The sequence below is a fragment of the Trichechus manatus genome, unplaced genomic scaffold (assembly GCF_000243295.1).
Source record: "Trichechus manatus latirostris isolate Lorelei unplaced genomic scaffold, TriManLat1.0 scaffold00184, whole genome shotgun sequence".
Lineage (NCBI taxonomy): Eukaryota > Metazoa > Chordata > Mammalia > Sirenia > Trichechidae > Trichechus > Trichechus manatus.
In genome coordinates, this window is record NW_004444120.1 from 1,878,350 (window position 1) to 1,897,363 (window position 19,014).

At 42.4% G+C, this 19,014-nt stretch overlaps 1 protein-coding gene across 1 annotated transcript in view; it reads left to right on the forward strand.

Moving 5' to 3' along the window:
- Positions 1 to 16,158, forward strand: part of FAM234B (family with sequence similarity 234 member B) — a 49,949-nt gene extending 33,791 nt beyond the window's left edge. Inside the window, exons 10-13 of the mRNA XM_004387329.2 lie at positions 118 to 273; positions 7,387 to 7,504; positions 14,450 to 14,670; positions 15,284 to 16,158. Coding sequence (XP_004387386.1) covers positions 118 to 273; positions 7,387 to 7,504; positions 14,450 to 14,670; positions 15,284 to 15,289 — 501 coding nt within the window. The 3' untranslated portion in view covers positions 15,290 to 16,158. The remainder of the gene's footprint in view (positions 1 to 117; positions 274 to 7,386; positions 7,505 to 14,449; positions 14,671 to 15,283) is intronic.
- The last annotated feature ends 2,856 nt before the right edge of the window (positions 16,159 to 19,014 follow it).

The following is a 19,014-nucleotide window of genomic DNA, read 5'->3' on the forward strand; positions in this document are numbered from 1 at the left end:
TTAATATCTGTGCGTGTTTGTCTCTGTTTTGTTTTGTTTTGTTGCGTGCTTGTGTTCTTGGCCTGCTACTTTTCTAAGGACTGACTATGCCCACTCTCTTTGTCTTCTCTTTTGCAGATGATGGTGGTGGATGGTTACTCTGGCTCTGTTACTTGGAGCTACAGCATTCCATGTCGCATGAAAGAAACACCAACCACCTCGGCAGTCACTTCAGACCAGAAGTCTGTCTTCCTCTTTTGGGCTGAAGGGCTGTCAACTGCACCTCCCAAGGCTGTGAGTGAGCCTGGGAAGGGCCCTTTCTCATTTTGTCAGATGACAGCCACTCTGCAGCCTGATCTGGGCTTGGGGATGTTATTTGACTAGCCATGCTTTCAAGTGGTTATGGGTAGAAGCAAAACAGCACTTGCATGGGAAAAGCAGATATCATGCTCCTCCTGAGCTATGCCTACAGACCTTTGCATTTCAGCCAAGCCACAGGAAAGCTAACAACAGGCCCTAACTACTGGCTACCCACAGTGGGAGGCTTAATAAAGAATCAAAAGTCCTCTCAAGATACTAGGTCCATATTTACAGTTGTTGAAGAGAGGAAATAATTATGGCTGGTCCATATTGGGCAGGGAAAGTTTCTTAGGAGGGGTAAGGCTGAGCTTTGAGGTACATTAACCGAGACTGCAGAAATGAGTTTGGGGATGGGCAGAGCAGTTGGGGAGGGACACTGAATAGGCTAAAGTGGAGAGTTCAACTGGGGAAATGATGGGAGAGAAGATCTGAAACACAGAATGAAGCAGATTTTAGAAAGTCTTAAATGCTATACTGAAGTATTTTAATGAAGTTGACGAGGCAAGGTGCCACCTTTTATAGGTGCCAGGGAGTTTTTAGTAATACCTACCCTGATTTAATTAAATTTAAAAAATACTGCCTCAGCACCTACTATGTGCCAGGCATTGTGTTCTCTGTAGGGACTTAAGGATAAGCTGGAAAAAGTCGTGGTCCTCTAGAAAAGACAGTTGATACACAGATGATGGAGGAAGCATGATGCAGGAAAAGTCCCGAAATTATCAGTCATGTGCTTTTGGACAAATTATTTAACTTTTCTGAGCCTCATGTTCTTTATCCATTATGTGAAAACATGAAGATATTCCCTCATTTTGAGGATCAGACTTATTTAAAATTTAGATTATAGTCCCAACTCTGACATGCCCTAACAGTGTGACCACGGGCAATTTACCTAACATTTTAACTTCCTGGTTTTCTCATATACTAAAATGAAGGGATGGGACTAGATGACTCTCAAATATAAACTTCTATAAAAAAAAGGCATGTGACAAATGCTGTAATAGAGGTACAAATAAGTTTACATGGAAGGAAAAAAGGAGAGAGAGATTAATTTTGCCTTGAATTATTAGGGGGCCCTTCATAAAATGTGACATTCAAGTTGTTACCTAAGGACAGGAAGTGTTTTCATGTGTGGAAATGGGGTATAGAGGATGGCTAGACTGTCTACAGGGGAAATAATAAGATTGGCAAAAGTTAGATAGAGCAGATTGAAGCATTGAGTGGGTGAGTAAATATAGAAGACTGGAAAAGGCAGATTTTGGTTAAGTGGTGTAAGACCTTGATTTTCATGCTAAGGAACTTGGACCCCATTCTATAGGCAATGAGGAAGGAGTTTGGCTATTTCCTTATCATGCTGTCTGAGCCAGAGATCTGTCCCCTCATATTTGGGATCCTAAAGTTGTGTGCATAACTCCCCTCTTCTGCTTTGTGGGCATGTGGTAGGAGTGAGGTTACAAGCTTCCTGCCTATGTTTTTCCTCACTTAGCAGACTTCTTTTTCTTCCCATGCTAAGAGTATGGAAGCAGTGGTGATACTCAGCCCTCAGGGATTCCGTTTCCTCTACTAGTAAAGACCCAAGATGGTCCTAGAGGAGGGGAGACACTTGAGGAGCTTAGGAGAGCAGCCATCCACTAACTGGTATAGCAGTATTTTAGAGCTTTAACAGCTATGCGGCTGTACACATGTGTACCTGCCACATAGCCTCCCTGCATGGAAGTCCTATCAATAAAGGTTGTCCACACGTGCATTTCTTTTGCTGCAGGGAGGTTGGAGAAGAACACTCAAGTCTTCGAGTTTTTGCTTTATAATTGATGATTTGCTTCTGCTTGGTCAAAGTTCTGTATATTTCAGGAACTACTAAGATTTCTTTAATTTTTAGCCTGATGCCTGCAGTTGGCTCTGAGGCCTAATGGAAGGAAGTGTCTTTGGCTCACTATGTTTTCAAAAATAGATTTTTTGGATAAAAAAACAAGATCCATCAATATGCTGTCTACAAGAGACACACCTTAGAAACAAAGATGTAAATTTTTTAAAAATCAAAGTATGGAAAAAAAATATATCAAGCAAACAGCTACCAAAAAAAAGCAGGAGTGGCAATACTAATCTCAGACAAAATAGACTTTAAAACAAAATCTACCATAAAAGACAAAGAAGGGCACTATATAATGATTAAAGGGACGATCCATGATGAAGACATAACCATAATAAACATCTACACACCCAATGACAGGGCTCCAAAATATGTAAAACAAACTCTAACAGCACTGAAAAGAGAAATTGACAGTTCCACAATAATAGTAGGAGACTTCAACACAGCACTCTCAGTAAAGGACAGAACATCTAGAAAGAAACTCAGCAAAAATGCAGAAGAGCTAAAGGGCACAATCAGCCAGCTTGACCTCATAGACATATATAGAACACTTCACCCAACAGCTGCAAACTACGCATTCTTTTCCAACGCACATGGAACATTCTCCAGAATAGACCACATCTTAGGCCACAGAGCAACCCTCAACAAAATCCAAAACATTGAGATAATATAAAGTATCTTCTCTGACCACAATGCCATCAAAGTAGAAATTAACAACAAGGAAGAGCAAGGAAAAAAAATCAATTACATGGAAACTGAATAACACCGTACTTAAAAACCACTGGGTAATAGAAGAAATCAGAGATGGGGTCAAAAAAACTGCTAGAATCAAACAAAAATGAAAACACATCATACCAAAACCTTTGGGACACAGCAAAGGCAGTCCTCAGAGATCAATTTTTAACAACAGATGCACACATCAAAAAAGAAGAAAGGGACAAAATCACAACATTAGCTTCACAACTAGAACAAATAGAGAACAGCAAAAAAAGCCCACAGCCACCAGAAGAAAGGAAATAATAAAGATCAGAGCAGAAATAAATGAAATAGAGAATAGAAGAACAACAGAAAGAATCAACAAAACCAAAAGTTAGTTCTTTGAAAGAATCAACAAAACCAACAAACCACTGGCCAGACTGACAAAAAAAAAAAAAAACAACAAAAAACAGGAGAGGATGCATATAACCCAAATAAGAAATGAAATGAGGGTCATTGCAACAGACCCAACTGAAATAAAAAGGATCATAACAGAGTATTATGAAAACTATACTCCAACAAATTTGAAAACCTAGAAGAAATGGACAAATTTCTAGAAACACACTACCTACCCAAACTAACACAAAATGATGTTGAAAATCTGAACAGACCCATAACGAAAGAAGAAATTGAAAAGGTAATAAAAAAAAACTTCCAACAAAAAAAAAGCCCTGGCCCAGACGGCTTCACTGGAGAATTCTACCAAACATTCAGAGAAGAGCTTACACCAGTACTACTCAAACTATTTCAGAACACAGAAAAGGAAGCAACACTTCTGAATTCATTCTATGAAGCCAGCATAACCGTGATACCAAAACTAGGCAAAGACACCACAAAAAAAGAAGATTACAGACCAATATCTCTCATGAATATAGATGCAAAAATTCTCAACAAAATTCTAGCCAATAGAATTCAGCATCATATCAAAAAAATAATACACCACGACCAAGTAGGATTCATACCAGGTATGCAAGGATGGTTCAACATTAGAAAATCAATCAAGGTAATCCACCACATAAATAAAAGGAAAGAAAAGAATCACATGATCATCTTAATCAATGGAGAAAAGGCATTCGACAAAGTCCAGCATGCATTCCTAATAAAAACTCTCAATAAAATAGGTATAGAAGGGTAATTTCTCAACATAATAAAGGGCATCCATGCAAACCAATGACCAACATCATTCTTAATGCAGAGAGGCTGAAAACATTCCCCTTGAGAACAGGAACAAGACAAGGATGCCCTTTATCTCCACTCCCATTTAACATTGTGCTGGAAGTCCTAGCTAGAGCAATAAGGCAAGAAAAAGAAATAAAGGGCATTCAAATTGGTAATGAAGAAGTTAAACTGTCCCTATTTGCGGATGATATGATACTATATGTAGAAAACTCAGAAGACTCCACGAGAAAACTACTGGAAATAATAGAAAGATTCAGCAGAGTAGCAGGATACAAGATAAACTTACCAAAATCAGTTGGATTCCTATACACCAATAAAGAGAACGATGAAAAGGAAATCAGGAAAACAATACCATTTATAAAGTCCTTAGAAAAATAAAATACTTAGGAATAAATCTAACCAGGAATGTAAAAGACCTACACAAATAAAACTACAAAACACTACTGCAAGAAACCAAAAGAGAGCTACATAAATGGAAAAACATACCATGCTCATGGATAGGTAGATTCAACATTGTGAAAATGACAATTCTTCCCAAAGCGATTTACAAACACAGTGCAATCCTGATCCACATACCAACAACATTCTTTAAAGAGATAGAAAAGCTAATCATTAACTTTATATGGAACGGGAAGAAGCCCCGGATAAGTAAAGCACTGTTGAAGTGGAAGAATTAAGTAGGAGGACTAGCCCTACCTGACCTCAGAACCTACTGTACAGCTACGGTAGTCAGAACAGCCTGGTACTGGTACAACGACAGATACATTGACCAATGGAACAGAATTGAGAACTCAGATGTAAATCCATACACCTACAGTCACCTGATCTTCAACAAGGGCCCAAAGTCCATCAGAAGGGGAAAAGACAGTCTTTTTAACAAATGATGCAGGCAAAACTGGATGTCCATCTGCAAAAAAATGAAACAGGACCCATACCTCACACTATACACAAAAACTAATTCAAAGTGGATGAAAGACCTAAATATAAAGCCAAAAACTATGAAGTTCATAGAAGAAGAAATAAGATCAACGTTAGAGGCCCTAATACACGGCGTTAACAGGATACAAACCATAACCAACAATACACAAACTGCAGAAGATAAGCTTGATAATGGGATCTTCTAAAAATTAAATACTTAGGCTCATCAAAAGACTTCACCAAAAGAGTAAAAAGAGAACCTACAGACTGGGAAGAAATTTTTGTTTATTAAAAATTCGACAAAGTTCTAATCTCTAAAATCTACAGGAAAATCTAACACCTCTACAACAAAAAGACAAATAATCCAATTAAAAAATCGACAAAGGAAATGAACAGATACTTCACCAAATAAGACATTCAAGCAGCTAACAGACACATGAGGAAATGCTCGCGATCACTAGCCATTAGAGAAATGCAAATTCAGAACCACAATGAGATATCATCTCACCCTGGCATTACTGGCACAAATAAAAAAAACTGGAAATAACAAATGTTGGAGAGGCTGTGGGGAGATTGGAACTCTTATGCACTGCTGGTGGGAATGCGAAATGGTACAACCATTTTGGAAAACAATATGGTGCTTCCTTAGAAAGCTAGAAATAGAAATACCATATGATCCAGCAATCCCACTCCTAGGAATCTATCCTAGACAAATAAGAGCCATCACATGAATAGACACATGCACACCCATGTTCATGGCAGCATTGTTCACATTAGCAAAAAGATGGAAACAACCTAGATGCCCATCAACAGATGAATGGATAAACAAACTATGGTACATACACACAATGGAGTATTACACAACAATAAAGAACAATGATGAATCTGTGAAGCATCTCATAACATGGATGAACCTGGAGGACATTATGCTGAGTGAAATAAGTCAATCACAAAGGGACAAATATTGCATGAGACCACTACTGTAAAAACTGATGAAAAGGTTTACACACAGAAAGAAACAATCTTTGATGGTTACGAGGTAGGGGAGGGGTGGGAATGAAAATACTAAATAGACAATAGATAAGTGATAACTTTGGTGAAGGGTAAGACAGTACACAATACTGGGAAGCCAGCACAACTTGTTCAAGGCAAGGTCATGGAAGCTCCATAGACACATCCAAACTCCCTGGGGGACCGAATTGCTGGGCTGAGGGCTGTGGTGACCGTGGTCTCGGGAAACCTCTAGCTCAACTGGCATAACATAGTTTATAAAGAAAATGTTCTGCATTCCACCTTGGTGGGTAGTGTCTGGGGTCTTAAAAGCCTGTGACCAGCCATCTAAGACACTCCACTGGTCTCACCCCTTCGGGAGCAAGAGAAAATGAAGAAAACAAGATACAAGGGAAAGATTAGTCCTAAGGACTAATGGACCACAACTACCACAGCCTCCACCAGACTGAGTCCAGTAAAACCAGATGGTGCCCAGCTACCACCATTGACTGCTGTGACCGGGATTCACGATAGAGGGTCCTGGACAGAGCTGGAAAAAAATGTAGAAGAAAATTCTAACTCACACAAAAAAGACCAGACTTACTGGCCTGACAGAGACTGGAGAAACCCTGAGAGTATGGCTCCCAGACACCTCTTCAGCTCAGTAATGAAATCACTACCGAGGTTCACCCTTCAGCCAAAGATTAGACAGGCCCATAAAATAAAACGAGACTAAAGGGGCACACCAGCCCAGGGGCAACGACTAGAAGGCAGGAGGGGACAGGAAAGCGGGCAATAGGGAATCCAAGGTCGAGAAAGGAGAGTGTTGACACGTCGTGGGGTTGTTAACCAGTGTTATAAAACAATATGTGTACTAACTGTTTAATGAGAAGCTAGTTCTGTAAATCTTCAGCTAAAGTACAATAAAAGAAAAAAAGATTTTTGTCTCTACAAGTTCCCCAGCCCCCCTGCCCCGCAAGAGATGAACCACTATTCCTTATTCCCTTAGGCAGAAGACTAGGGGTGGTGGAGGGGTGTCTCTACAACAAATTTCTCTTTTGGGGCACTCACATTTCCTTTATTTTTATGAGTGAAAATATTTTCTAGCTTAGACAGTGGTTCGAAGTAGTGCTCAGTCAGTGTTTTGAACTCTTTGCAATAATACGTCTCTTGTATATGGGAGTTTCTCTCAAACAAATCCTTGAAGTAGGGGTTAGGTTTTAGCATCTGGGAGGAATCAGTAATCACCACTTTCTTCTCTACCTTTTTTATCTGAAAAGCATCAGGTTTGGGAATGTAGAGTTACCTTTGCTCTTCCTTTTTGCTCTTCATCACAGGATAGCATCCTAGGAGCTGAGCCACCCAGCCTTCATCACCTTTACCTCCTGCATCCAGCGTTCCCCTCGATTCTTCTGGATCTAGCCAATGCCACAGACACAGTGACAGCTTCAGAAGGTAAGTCCCAGTGACAGGGAGTCTGTACACACAGACATGGGAAGCGTATGTGCTGGCTGTGTGTGAAGTACCATTGTCCCTCTAGGGAAGGATGTGAGCTTTCCAAAGACAGCAGGAGGTTTGTGCTGAGCCGTCTTCCCCGGGGCCCCTTGTGCCTCGGGGCATTGCAAGAGTGCTGTCTCTGGGTAGGAGCACCAAGCTTATGTATCTTCTGAGATGAAAGCCATTCCCATCCCCAGATGGTTCTAAGGCAATAATGGGAATTCAAGCAGCAGACATTTATTGAGCACCAACTACATGCCAGTCACTGCAGTAGGTGCTGGGAATCCAAATAAGACAAGTTTCTTGGCTCTTTAGTTGCTTTAAAATTTGGAATTTATGTTGAGAGATATGGTGAAGGAGGTAGAATATGTTTTGTCAGGGCACTGATTTAGGAGCATTGGAGACTGTCCTTTGAATAGTAAAAGTAATCATGCCCATTCCATAGAAATTGGAGCCAGCAGAAAAATCAAAGGAAAAAAGAAATACTACCTATAATCTGACCACTCATAACCACTGTTAAGGAAGTGCTCTTCTAGTTTATACATCTATCTAAATAATATTATAATGCAAAATTGGGATCACATACTGGAGCCCTGGTGGCACAGTGGTTAAGAGCTTGGCTGCTAACAAAAAAGGTTCGCAGTTTAAATCCACCAGCTGCTCCTTGGAAACCCTATGGGGCAGTTCTGCTCTGACCTATAGGGTCACTATGAGTCAGAATCAACTGGATGGTGATGGGTGTTTGATTTTTTATTGGGGACCCTTACTTCAGGAAACCAAAGCCCTGGGAACTCTTGCCGTTGCTACCTGCTAGTCTGTAATTGTTGTGGAGACTCCTTCTCGAGAGATTCCTTGCCTTACATGGCTTAAGGGAATCTGCTGTTCCTGTTGAGAGGGAAAAACCAGACTGGCCACATTTCTTTCTTTCCATATTCTCTTGCCACTCAAGGACTTGTTCTCCACTTAAACTCAATTGTGTGCTGTGAAGTTGAAGCTAGTGCTTGTGGAGTATTTGGATTCCCAGCACCTAGCTCAGTGCCTGGCATATAGTTGATGCTCCTAATTTGTGAGGATACACTGGGAAGAAAAGCTAATCTGGAACTTTTAGGTACACCTGGATGTGGTAGGGAGCTGGGAACATGTTAGCTTGCAAAATCCTGTGACTGGATCTAAATGAATTATTTTTCAATATTAGCGTAAAATCTTGTCATTTTGTCAACATTAAATAATGGAAAGAATCCGAAGACCATTTTTATTACAATTCCTGTTTTAAAGATGAGGCTAAATCAACACTAACTAGGGAAATTGCTTATGTGACCATGTACTGACAACTTAGAAATTTCCAGGCTTTCTAGTTTCTTGATTGACTTGTGTGATGGTTAAGGTTGTCAGCTTGGCTGGGCTGTGATTCTCAGTGGTTTGGCAGTTATGATGTAGTTTGACAGTTATGTAATGATGTAACAGCACCATGATGAGATCTGCTATTAGCAGCCAGTCAGCTGAAAGGGAGTTTCCTTGGGGGGTGTGGCCTGCCTCCAGTATAAGTGGATGTTCCAGCAAGGCTCTTGCTCTGGATCCTACATCCTGCTGGTCATCATCCGACCTCCGGTTCTTGGGACTTGAGCTAGCAGCTTACCTGTGGATCTTGGGATTTTTCAGCCTCTGCAGCCTGTGAGCCAGCAGTCTGCCATCTGACCTGCTGATCTTGGGTTTGTCAGTCCCTGCAGCTGTGTGAGTTAGGAGAAGCCTCTAGCCTGATGCCTGACCCCCAGACTTGGGACTTGCCAGCCTTTACAACGGCATGAGCCATTTACTTGAGATAAATCTTGATAAATCTCTCTTTCTATGTAGATATACATATGCTTCACTGGTTTTACTTCTCTAGAGAACCCAGCCTCTAAGACATTTGGTACTGGAAGTGGTTCTAGAGAAACAAAATTGTAAGGATGAATTTTCTAAAATGGTTCTCAAGTCTGGTTAGTCTTAAAGATGTTGATGACTCTGCTTCCAGTAGTAAAGAGGGCACTGCTAATCCATGATGTGAGGGATGGCAATAGAAATATGCAAAATATACCCTTGAGGAAGGACCCCACTACACTTCCAAAAATAAATACTGTTAGTCTTTCTCCCAGCTTTCCCCAAAGGGATCTGTGGCCTTTTATGAGAGTGACTGTTTATTGGGGAAAAGCAAATAGACTTTTCAGGGATTACTGGACACTGGCTCTTAACTGGAGACCTGGTGGCACAGTGGTTTAAGGACTTGGCTGCTAACCAAAAGGTTGGCCATTTGAATCCACCAGCTGCTTCTTGGAGACCCTATGGGGAAGTTCTTCTCTGTCTTATAGGTTGCTATGAGTTGGAATTGACTCGATGGCAAGGGGTTTGGTGGGCTCTCAACTGACACTAATTGCAAAAGACCCAAAACGTCACTGTGGCCTGCTAGTCAGAGTGGGGGCATATGGAGCTCAGGTTATTAATGGAATCTTAGCTCATGTACATCTCACAGTGGGTCCAGTGGGTCCCTGAACCCATCCTGTAGTGATTTCTCCAGTTCCAGAATGCATAATTGGAATAGATACTCAGCAACTGGCAGAACCCGTACACTGGATCCCTGACAAATAGAGTAAGGGCTATTATGGTAGGAAAAGCCAAGTGGAAGCCATTAGAACTGCCCCTACCTAGGAAAATAGTAAACCAAAAGCAATACCGCATTCTTGGTGGGATTACAGAGATTACTGCCTCCATCAAGGAACTGAAGGATACAGTGGTGGTAATTCCTACCACATCCCCTTTCATCTCGCCTATTTGGCCTGTGCAAAAAACAGATGGATCTTGGAGAATGACAGTGGATTATCGAAAACTTAACCAGGTGGTGACTACAATTGCAGCTGCTGTTCCAGATGTGGTTTCACTGCTTGAGCAAATTAATACATCTCCTCGTACCTGGTATGCACTTATCGATCTGGCAATGCCTTTTTATCAATTCCGGTTTCAAATGAACACCAGAAGCAGTTTTCCTCAGCTGGCAAGGCTAGCAGTGTCCTGCCTCAGGACTACATCAACTCTCCAGCCCTATGTCATAATTTAGTCCGCAGGGACCTTGATTGCCTTTCCCTTCCACAAGATGCCATACTGGTCCATTACATGGATGACATTATGCTGATTGGATGTAGTAAGGAAGAAGTATCAGTGACTCTGGAATTATTGGTTAGACCTTTTTTGCTAGAGGATAGGAAATTAACCTGACAAAAATTCAGGTGCCTTCTACCTCAGTGAAATTTCTAGGGGTCCAGTGGTGCCAGGCTTGTCAGGATACACCTTCTAAAGGAAGGGTCTGGCTTTCATTTGGCCCCTCAGACAGCTAAAAAGGAGGCACAACACCTGGTGGGCCTCTTTGGATTTTGGAGGCAGTGATATCTCTCATTTGGGTGTGCTACTCTGACCTATTTATCAAGTGACTCAAAAAGCTGTCAGCTTTGAGAAAGCTCTGCACAGGTTTAGGCTCCCATGCAGGCCCGTCTGACACTTGGGCCATATGATCCAGCTGATCCAGTGGGGCTTGGAGTGTCAGTGGCAGAGATGGCTATTTGCAGTCTCTGGCAGGTCCCTATTGGTGAATCAAAGAGCAGACCCTTAGAATTTTGGAGCAAAGCCCTGCCATCCTCTGCAGACAACTACTCTCCTTTTGAGAAACAGCTTTTGGCTTGTTACTGGGCCTTAGTAGAGATTGAATGCTTAACCACGGGCTACCAAGTCGCCATGCAGCCTGAGCTGCCCATCATGAACTGGGCACAGCAGCACTGCATCATTAAATGGAAGTGGTGTATATGAGATTAGGCCCAGGCAGGACCTGAAGGCACAAGTAAGTTGCATGAGGAAGTGGCCCAAATGCACATGGTCTGCACTCCTGTCACGTTACCTTCCATCTCCCGGTCTGCACCTGTGGGCTCATGGTGAGTTCCTTATGATCAGTTGACTAAGGAAGAGAAAACTAGTGCCAGGTCTACAGATGGTTCTGTGCGATATGTGGACAGAGGCAGCACTACAGCCCCTTTCTGGGACCTTCCTGAAAGACAGTGGTGAAGGGAAATCCTCCCAATGGGCAGAACTTTGAGCAGTGCACCTAGTTCTTCACTTTGCTTGGAAGGAGAAATGGCCAGATGTAAAACTGTATACCGATTCATGGGCTGTGGCCAATGGTTTGGCTAGATAGTCTGGGACTTGGAAGGAATGTGATTGGAAAATTGGTGACAAGGAAGTATCGGGAAGAGGTATGTGGATAAACCTCTCTGAATGGGCTAAAGAAGTGAAGATAACTTGTGTCTCATGTGAACGCTCACCAAAGGGTAGTCTCGGCTGAAGTGGATTTCAACGATCGAGTGGATAGGATGATGCACTCTGTGGAAACCAATCATCCTCTTTCCCCAGCCACTCTTTGTCACTGCCCAATGGGCTCATGAACAAAGTGGCCATGGTGGTAGTGATGGTGGTTATACATGTACTCAGCAACATGGACTTCCACTCACTAAGGCTGACTTGTCTACAGCTACTGATGAGTGCCCAGTCTGCCAGCAGCAGAGACCAAAAGAGTCCCTGATATGGCACCCTTCCTCAGTGGGATCAGCCAGCAATCCAGTGGCAGGTTGATTACATTGGACTGCTTTCATCAGGGAAAGGGCAGCATTTTGTTCTGACTGGAATAGACACTCCGGATACGGATTTGCCTTTCCTGCATGCAATACTTCTGCCAAAACTACCATCCATGGACTTATAGAATTCCTTATCCACTGTCACGGTATCCCACACAGCATTGCCTCAGATCAAGGGATTCACCTCACAGCAAATGAAGTTCTGCAGTGGGCCCATCCTCATGGAATTCACTGGTCTTACCATGTTTTCCAACATCCTGAAGCAGCTGGCTTGATAGAACGATGGAATGGCCTTCTAAAGATACAATTACGATGCCAGCTAGGTGGCAATACCTTGCAGGGTTGGGGCAGTGTTCTCCAGGAGGCTGTATATGCTCTAAACCAGCATCCAGTGTATGGTACTGTTTCTGTCATAGCCAGGATTCATGAGTCCAGGAATCAAGGGGTGGAAATGGGAGTGGCACCACTCACTATTACCCTTGGTGACCCACTTGCAAAATTTTTGCCACCTGTCCCTGTGACCCTATGCTTTGTGAGTCTAGAAGTCTTAGTTCCAAAGGGAGGAATGCTCCCACCTGGAGACACATCACTGATTCCATTGAACTGGAAGTTAAGAATGCTGCCTGGCCACTTTGGGCTCCTTGTGCCTCTGGATCAACAGGCAAAGAAGGGAGATACCATATTGGCTGATATGATTGATCCTGATTACCAAGAGGAAATTTGATTGATACTACATAATGGAAGTAAAGAAGAGTGTGTCTGAAATACAGGAGATCCCTTAGGGCGTCTCTTAGTACTACCATGCCCTGTGATTAAAGTCAATGGAAATCTACAGCAACCCAATTCTGGCATGACTACTAATGGCCCAGACCTTTCAGGAATGAAGGTTTGGGTCACCCCACCAGGCAAAGAACCACGACCAGTTAAGGTGCTTGCTGAGAGCAAAGGGAATACAGAATGAGTGGTGGAAGAAGGTAGTTCTAAATATGAGTATTTCTGACTTGTATGTGTGCATCAAACATTTTGGTTTCTTATAAAAATGTAAGATGTAAACTGGGCTAGTGAGTTTTCAGTTGTACATGTGTCAGTTGTATCATGGTACACACAAGTATGAGTTTATAATTGTCTTTACTTAGATATTATGTATGATTTAAGGAGATGTGTACAGGTGCCAAGTTGACAAGGGGTGGACTGTGATGGATAAGGTTGTGTGTCAACTTGGGTGGGCCATCATTCTCAGTGGCTTGGCAGTTATGATGTAATTTGGCAGTTATGTAATAATGTAATCAACTCCATGATGAGATTTGCTATAAGTAGCCAGTCAGTTGAAAGGGAATGTCCTTGGGGGTGTGGCCTGCCTCCAGTATAAATGGATATTCCAGCAAGGCTCTTGCTCTGGATCCTGTATCTGACTCATCATCATCTGACCTTGGTTCTTGGGACTTGAGCTAACAACTTACCTGCCAATCTTGGGGTTTGTCAGGTTCCGCAGCCTGTGAGCCAATGGCCTGCCATCTGACCTGCTGGTCTTGGGTTCATCAGTCCCCGCAGCTACGTGAGTCAGGAGAAATCTTCAGCCTGACACCTGACCCACGGACTTGGGACTTGCCAGTCTCTACCACTGCATGAGCCAATTTACTTGAGATAAATTTCTCTGTATATATACACAGCACTTCACTGGTTTTGCATCTCTAGAGAACCCAGCCTAAGACAGCTTATTTGAAAATACTAAATTCTCGCTGTAGTTGCCACATCCTCTCATTTCCTGAGTTGGGGCTTTCTTGGAAATAACTTTAGAAAAGTAAAGGTGCAAACATGTATGCTGCTTTGCTGGTTTCCAGTCATTCACCTCTGCACCCAGTCTCTAGCTCAGTACCTTGCATTTATTAAAAACAACAACGAACACTTGCCATCAAGTTGACTCCCATTCACGGTGACCTCATGTGTGTCAGAGTAGAGCTGTGCTCCATACAATTTTCAGTGGCTGTTTTTCAGACGTAAATCACCAGGCCTTTTGTCTGAGTTACCTCTGGGTGGACTTGAACCTCTAGTCTTTCGGATATCAGCCGAGCCTGTGAACTGTTTGCACCACCCAGGGACTCCTTGTGTTTATTAGGTGCTCAGTAAATGTCTTGTATGAATGAATGGATGCATACATGAATGAACGAAGGAATCTAGTTGCGAACCAAACCACACCCCTTTTAGTGGAAGGTATCTGTCCTTGTCAACTGCTCTTGTTTTTCTCCTTCCTCAGTTGGAATTAACGACCTCTGGAAAGATGCCTTTTATGTTACCAGGACAACAGGGCAAAGCTCTGAAGACCATTTAGCGCCCCTGATGGTCAGCAAGCTTAGTCTACGGTGGGCACTCATGGAGGGCCAAATGGTCCAGCAAAAGGAGACCACCCCCAAAATTGGCCGTGGGGAGCTGCGAAGATTCCTCTCTAGGATAAAGTTTGTTGATTCTCCTTACCAGGTGAGTAGTTTCTGAAAGAAATATTTGGTTACTCTTGTGGGTTTAGGACAAATGCCAACTCCAACTTTGTTCTTTAGAAAGTAGGGAGAATGGGAGCTTTCTTAAGTAGCTGGGTATCGAGACCCATTTGTTTGGACCAGCAGTATTTCCTAAGGGTGCTTCATGATCATTAAGAAATGGTCCTCAGTTAATTGTTTTCAGCTAGAAATGGTACCATCTCCCTTGGGGGGCATTTGGAAATGCAGGCTCATGTTATTGTCCTACTGACTGAGAGGGTGGATGCTACTGGTATCTTCTGGGCAAGGACCAGTGATGCTAACATTATGCAGGACCTGTGGCAGTTCCATATGACAAAGAATTATCATGCTCAAAATGCTGATTCACTCTCTATGGCTACTATGGTCTAGTTCAAAGTTCAGGAATTTATCACAGAAAATGATTAAGTCTCTGGGTCTTTCTGGAAGGGCACTTACAAACTGGGGCAAGACAAATCAGGAAAATATTTAGAGGAATATTCTGACCTTTAGGCTTTTCCCATTTCTTTTCTTTGATAATCTCTACCATGAAAAAAATTACTGAAAAAAGTCACTGATACGTCCACCTTTTGTCCTAGGTCTAGTCTGATGGAATCTTCAGTTTCTAAAGAAATGAATAGAATGGATACCCTGTCTTGTCAGTATAAATAACATCAGTTCTTTGGAGAGAAAGAAGACTTGAACCTCATTTTAGCACCACCGTGAGATTGTTGCAAAGCAGTTTGGAAGGCACGTTGGAATTCTTTGATAACAGCATAAGCTGTTTGGCTGGGGTGTCTCACCTACCTTTTCAATCCCTACATTAACCCCCTCTAGGTACTGTGTGGGTAGTTTGGAAATGTGAATCCTATAAGTGTTTTATTTTTATATGTCTAATTTATAAGCTCCTGCTGGGAAATTCCAGTGAAGTTCTGTAATAGGGAATGTCTTGTTTTGCATTACACTGTGTGTGTATTTTTTAGTGTTGTGGTGAAGCATTTTCCAGATAACGTCCTAAGCTCCAGGGATCCAGTTTCTCGCTCTTATGAAGCACATCTGGTTTGTTTGGTTGTCTTGAGTTTTGCAGATGTCCTACCTCTGATACTGAGGCTCACTTGAAATTTTTCTCCTTATTCTCCCCCACCTGTACCTTGGCTACTTCCCAATCAGAGGCAGCAGTGAGAAGGAACCTGGTGGTGGAAGACTGCGTTAGCCACACCAGTGTTTGTACCTCTTCCTTGTCTTAAGTATTCTGTTTCCTCAGGTTTTCAATCTCTATATATTTAATGGCTGTAAGAGTAACTGTTTTCCTGTGATAAGGGGAGCAAGAGAAATAGTGTAAATGACCCATCTCTGACGAAGTCCATATGTTATTTTTTATTTGGTTTTGATTGTTATGACAGTCATGATTTTTTTTACTGTGGTAACTTGGCAATCTACTTGTAAAGTATTGACCAGTGAAAACCTTACGAGCAGCAGCAGAAACAACCTGTGATATGCAGATGACATAACCTTGCTTGATGAAAGTGAAGAGGACTTGAAGCACTTTCTGAAAAAAATCAAGGACTACAGCCAACATAAAGAAAAATTCCCACAGCTGGACCAATAAGCAACATCATGATGAACAGAGAAAAAATTGAAGTTGTCAAGGATTTCATTTTCCTTGGATCCACAATCAACACCCATGGAAGCAGCAGTCAAGAAATCAGATGATGCATTGCGTTAGGCAAATCAGCTGCAAAATACCTCTTTAAAGTGTTAAAAAGCAAAGATGTCACTTTAAGGACTAAGGTGTGCCTGACCCAAGCCATGGTATTTTCAATTGCCTCATATGCATGTGAAAGCTAGACAATGAATAAGGAAACCAAAGAAGAATCGACCCATTTGAATTGTGGTGTTGGCGAAGAATATTGAATATACCGCGGACTGCCAGAAGAACGAACAAATCTGTCTTGGAAGAAATACAGCCGGAATGCTTCTTGGAAGCGAGGATGGTGAGACTTTGTCTCATGTACTTTGGACATGTTATCAGGAGAGATCAGTCCCTGGAGAAGGGCATCATGCTTAGTAAAGTACAGGGTCAGAGAAAAAGAGGAAGACTCTCCACAAGATGGGTTGGCACCGTGGCTGCAACAACGGGCTCAAACATAGCAACGATTGTGTGGATGGTGCAAGACCAGGCAGGGTTTTGTTCTGTTGTATGTGGGGTCGCTATGAGTCGGGATCGACTCACTGGCACCTAACAACAACAGCTTCAGGACTGTATACATGTAGGCTTTCCTTAACTTAGATGGAAACTGGACATCAGGAACAATTGAGGCTGATACTCTTATTCCTGCTTCATCCCTACTCTGCTTTCTTAACAGCTTTTCCTCTAGGACTTCCTCCTTACCTCCTTTTTTTTTTTTTTTTTTTTTTTTTTTTTCCTTTCTCTTTTATTCAGGGATAGTTTGGCTTTGCTTGCATGAGAGCAGAGTTGTTTCTGGACATTGAGCCTTGCCACTTGAGACCAGTATGCAGCCATTCTGCCCTGCACATCATCTTCCTTGTAGAGCCTTTGAACCATTGCATTTTGAGAAAATTCCTGTGTAAATACTATATCTTGTAAATAGTTTAAGTTCTTTAGAATTACCTCCAGTGCTTACTTCCCACTTCTCCTATATATATAAATTTATTATCACTGTTAAGTTCCCTTCTAAACTTCTAGGTCATTGTTTATATAGCAGAAAACCCTGTTAGCTGGGGGAGAACAGCTTTTCTTCTTGAATAGTTTTGAGATAGATTGAGATACTTGGGCCTGTATCTTTTTAGTTTGTGTTAATAAAGAGATTTCAGAGAAAAATTCTTATTGATTGACAGCCACATCTAAAGGGATATGTATTAATTGCCCACCGATAGACATTAAGACATAACGGGGGGTTGGTAGTGGTAGATCCAAGCAGGCATGTTGCCTGGCCTGCAGATGGGCCTTACTAAATTTTTGGGCACACCTGCCTTAAGCCCCTGAGAGCAAATTTTGTTTCAGCACTTTGGAAGGTTTGTGTGGGTCTGGCTTATTAGACTTCGGGGGAAAAATGGGAGGATATAGCAGAGTATGGGGATGATCCCAGGTTCATTTCTAGGGTGTTGGGTAGAAGTTGCCTAGGATCTCATCTAGTATAGAATTCTAAGGACCAATTATATCCAACTGAACACTCAAAACTTTGGTTGTTGTCCTGCGGCCTGGGCTGAGCCATCAAGGCTCAGTTCTCTACCATGTTGAAGCTTTCTGGGAAGCCAGCCACTCTAGGCAGGAATAAAATGCACAGTTGTCTACTGAGGACCAGGTTCAAGGGGATTGTTTTGGGCAGAAGACTGTGCTCTTGCTGGGTGAGTCCCAGAAAATGCATAAAAGGAAGCTAGAAAAACACAATGTCCCTGAATTCTCCATGGTGTGTTTGCAAACCAATTTAACGGATTGTTTGACTGTGGTAAGTTTGAATCTCCTCTTGTTAAACACAGTGTCAGCTCTAGATTTCTCCTCCCTCTTGGCAGCCAGTACCAACGGGTGTATGTGGTGGCTGAAGATTGATGAAGCTTCATCTGACCAGTGTGGGTGCTGGTCTCTTGTCAAATGTGTCCTTAAACATCCTTCTCCTCGCAGGCAGCCACTCAACCACATATCCAAGATTGGAAGTGCTCCTTTCTTTCCCTGCTCCCAACATGGGGTTGCCGGGAAAGCCAGTATAGCCACTGTTTAGCAGCAGTAATAACTTCTGCAAGTGCAGGGGTCTTCTCTCCTCCCAATCTCTCTTCTTTGTTTCTCTTAACAAACCCTCCCCCTCTTCCCAAACAACATCCTCCCCATACCTCAAATGGTCTCTACTTACCCATCTGTTGTGGTATGGTGACACCACCACCCTTAAATGTGAATTGTTCTCCTTCTTGTCCATATTAAAGAAAAGCCAGCTGGTATATTGTCAGGAAGCACTATTTAAAATGTGAAGTGTTACAGAATAAATACTATGTACAGGAACATACGTGTGTGCTATTCTCTTTCTTCATAGACATCAAGGATGGTTTGTTTTCCTTATGGAAAAGAGAAAAGGTGAATGGGTGGATGGCATTCTTTATGGGGAAGATAATACGGTGAGTCTCTCAGAAGGGACAAGGAGAAGGTGAGGACTTAGAGAGGAGTGTATGCCCTAGCCCTGTTTGCTGGGGCAGTCTCCAGTATGGTTCTCCACAGGGGAGTCATAATCCTATCTGGAAATGCCTCGGTGGGCCATTTTTGGAAGTTGACCTGTCTCTGTATGCTCTGGGAGCCTTCTCATGTTATACTACCCTCAGA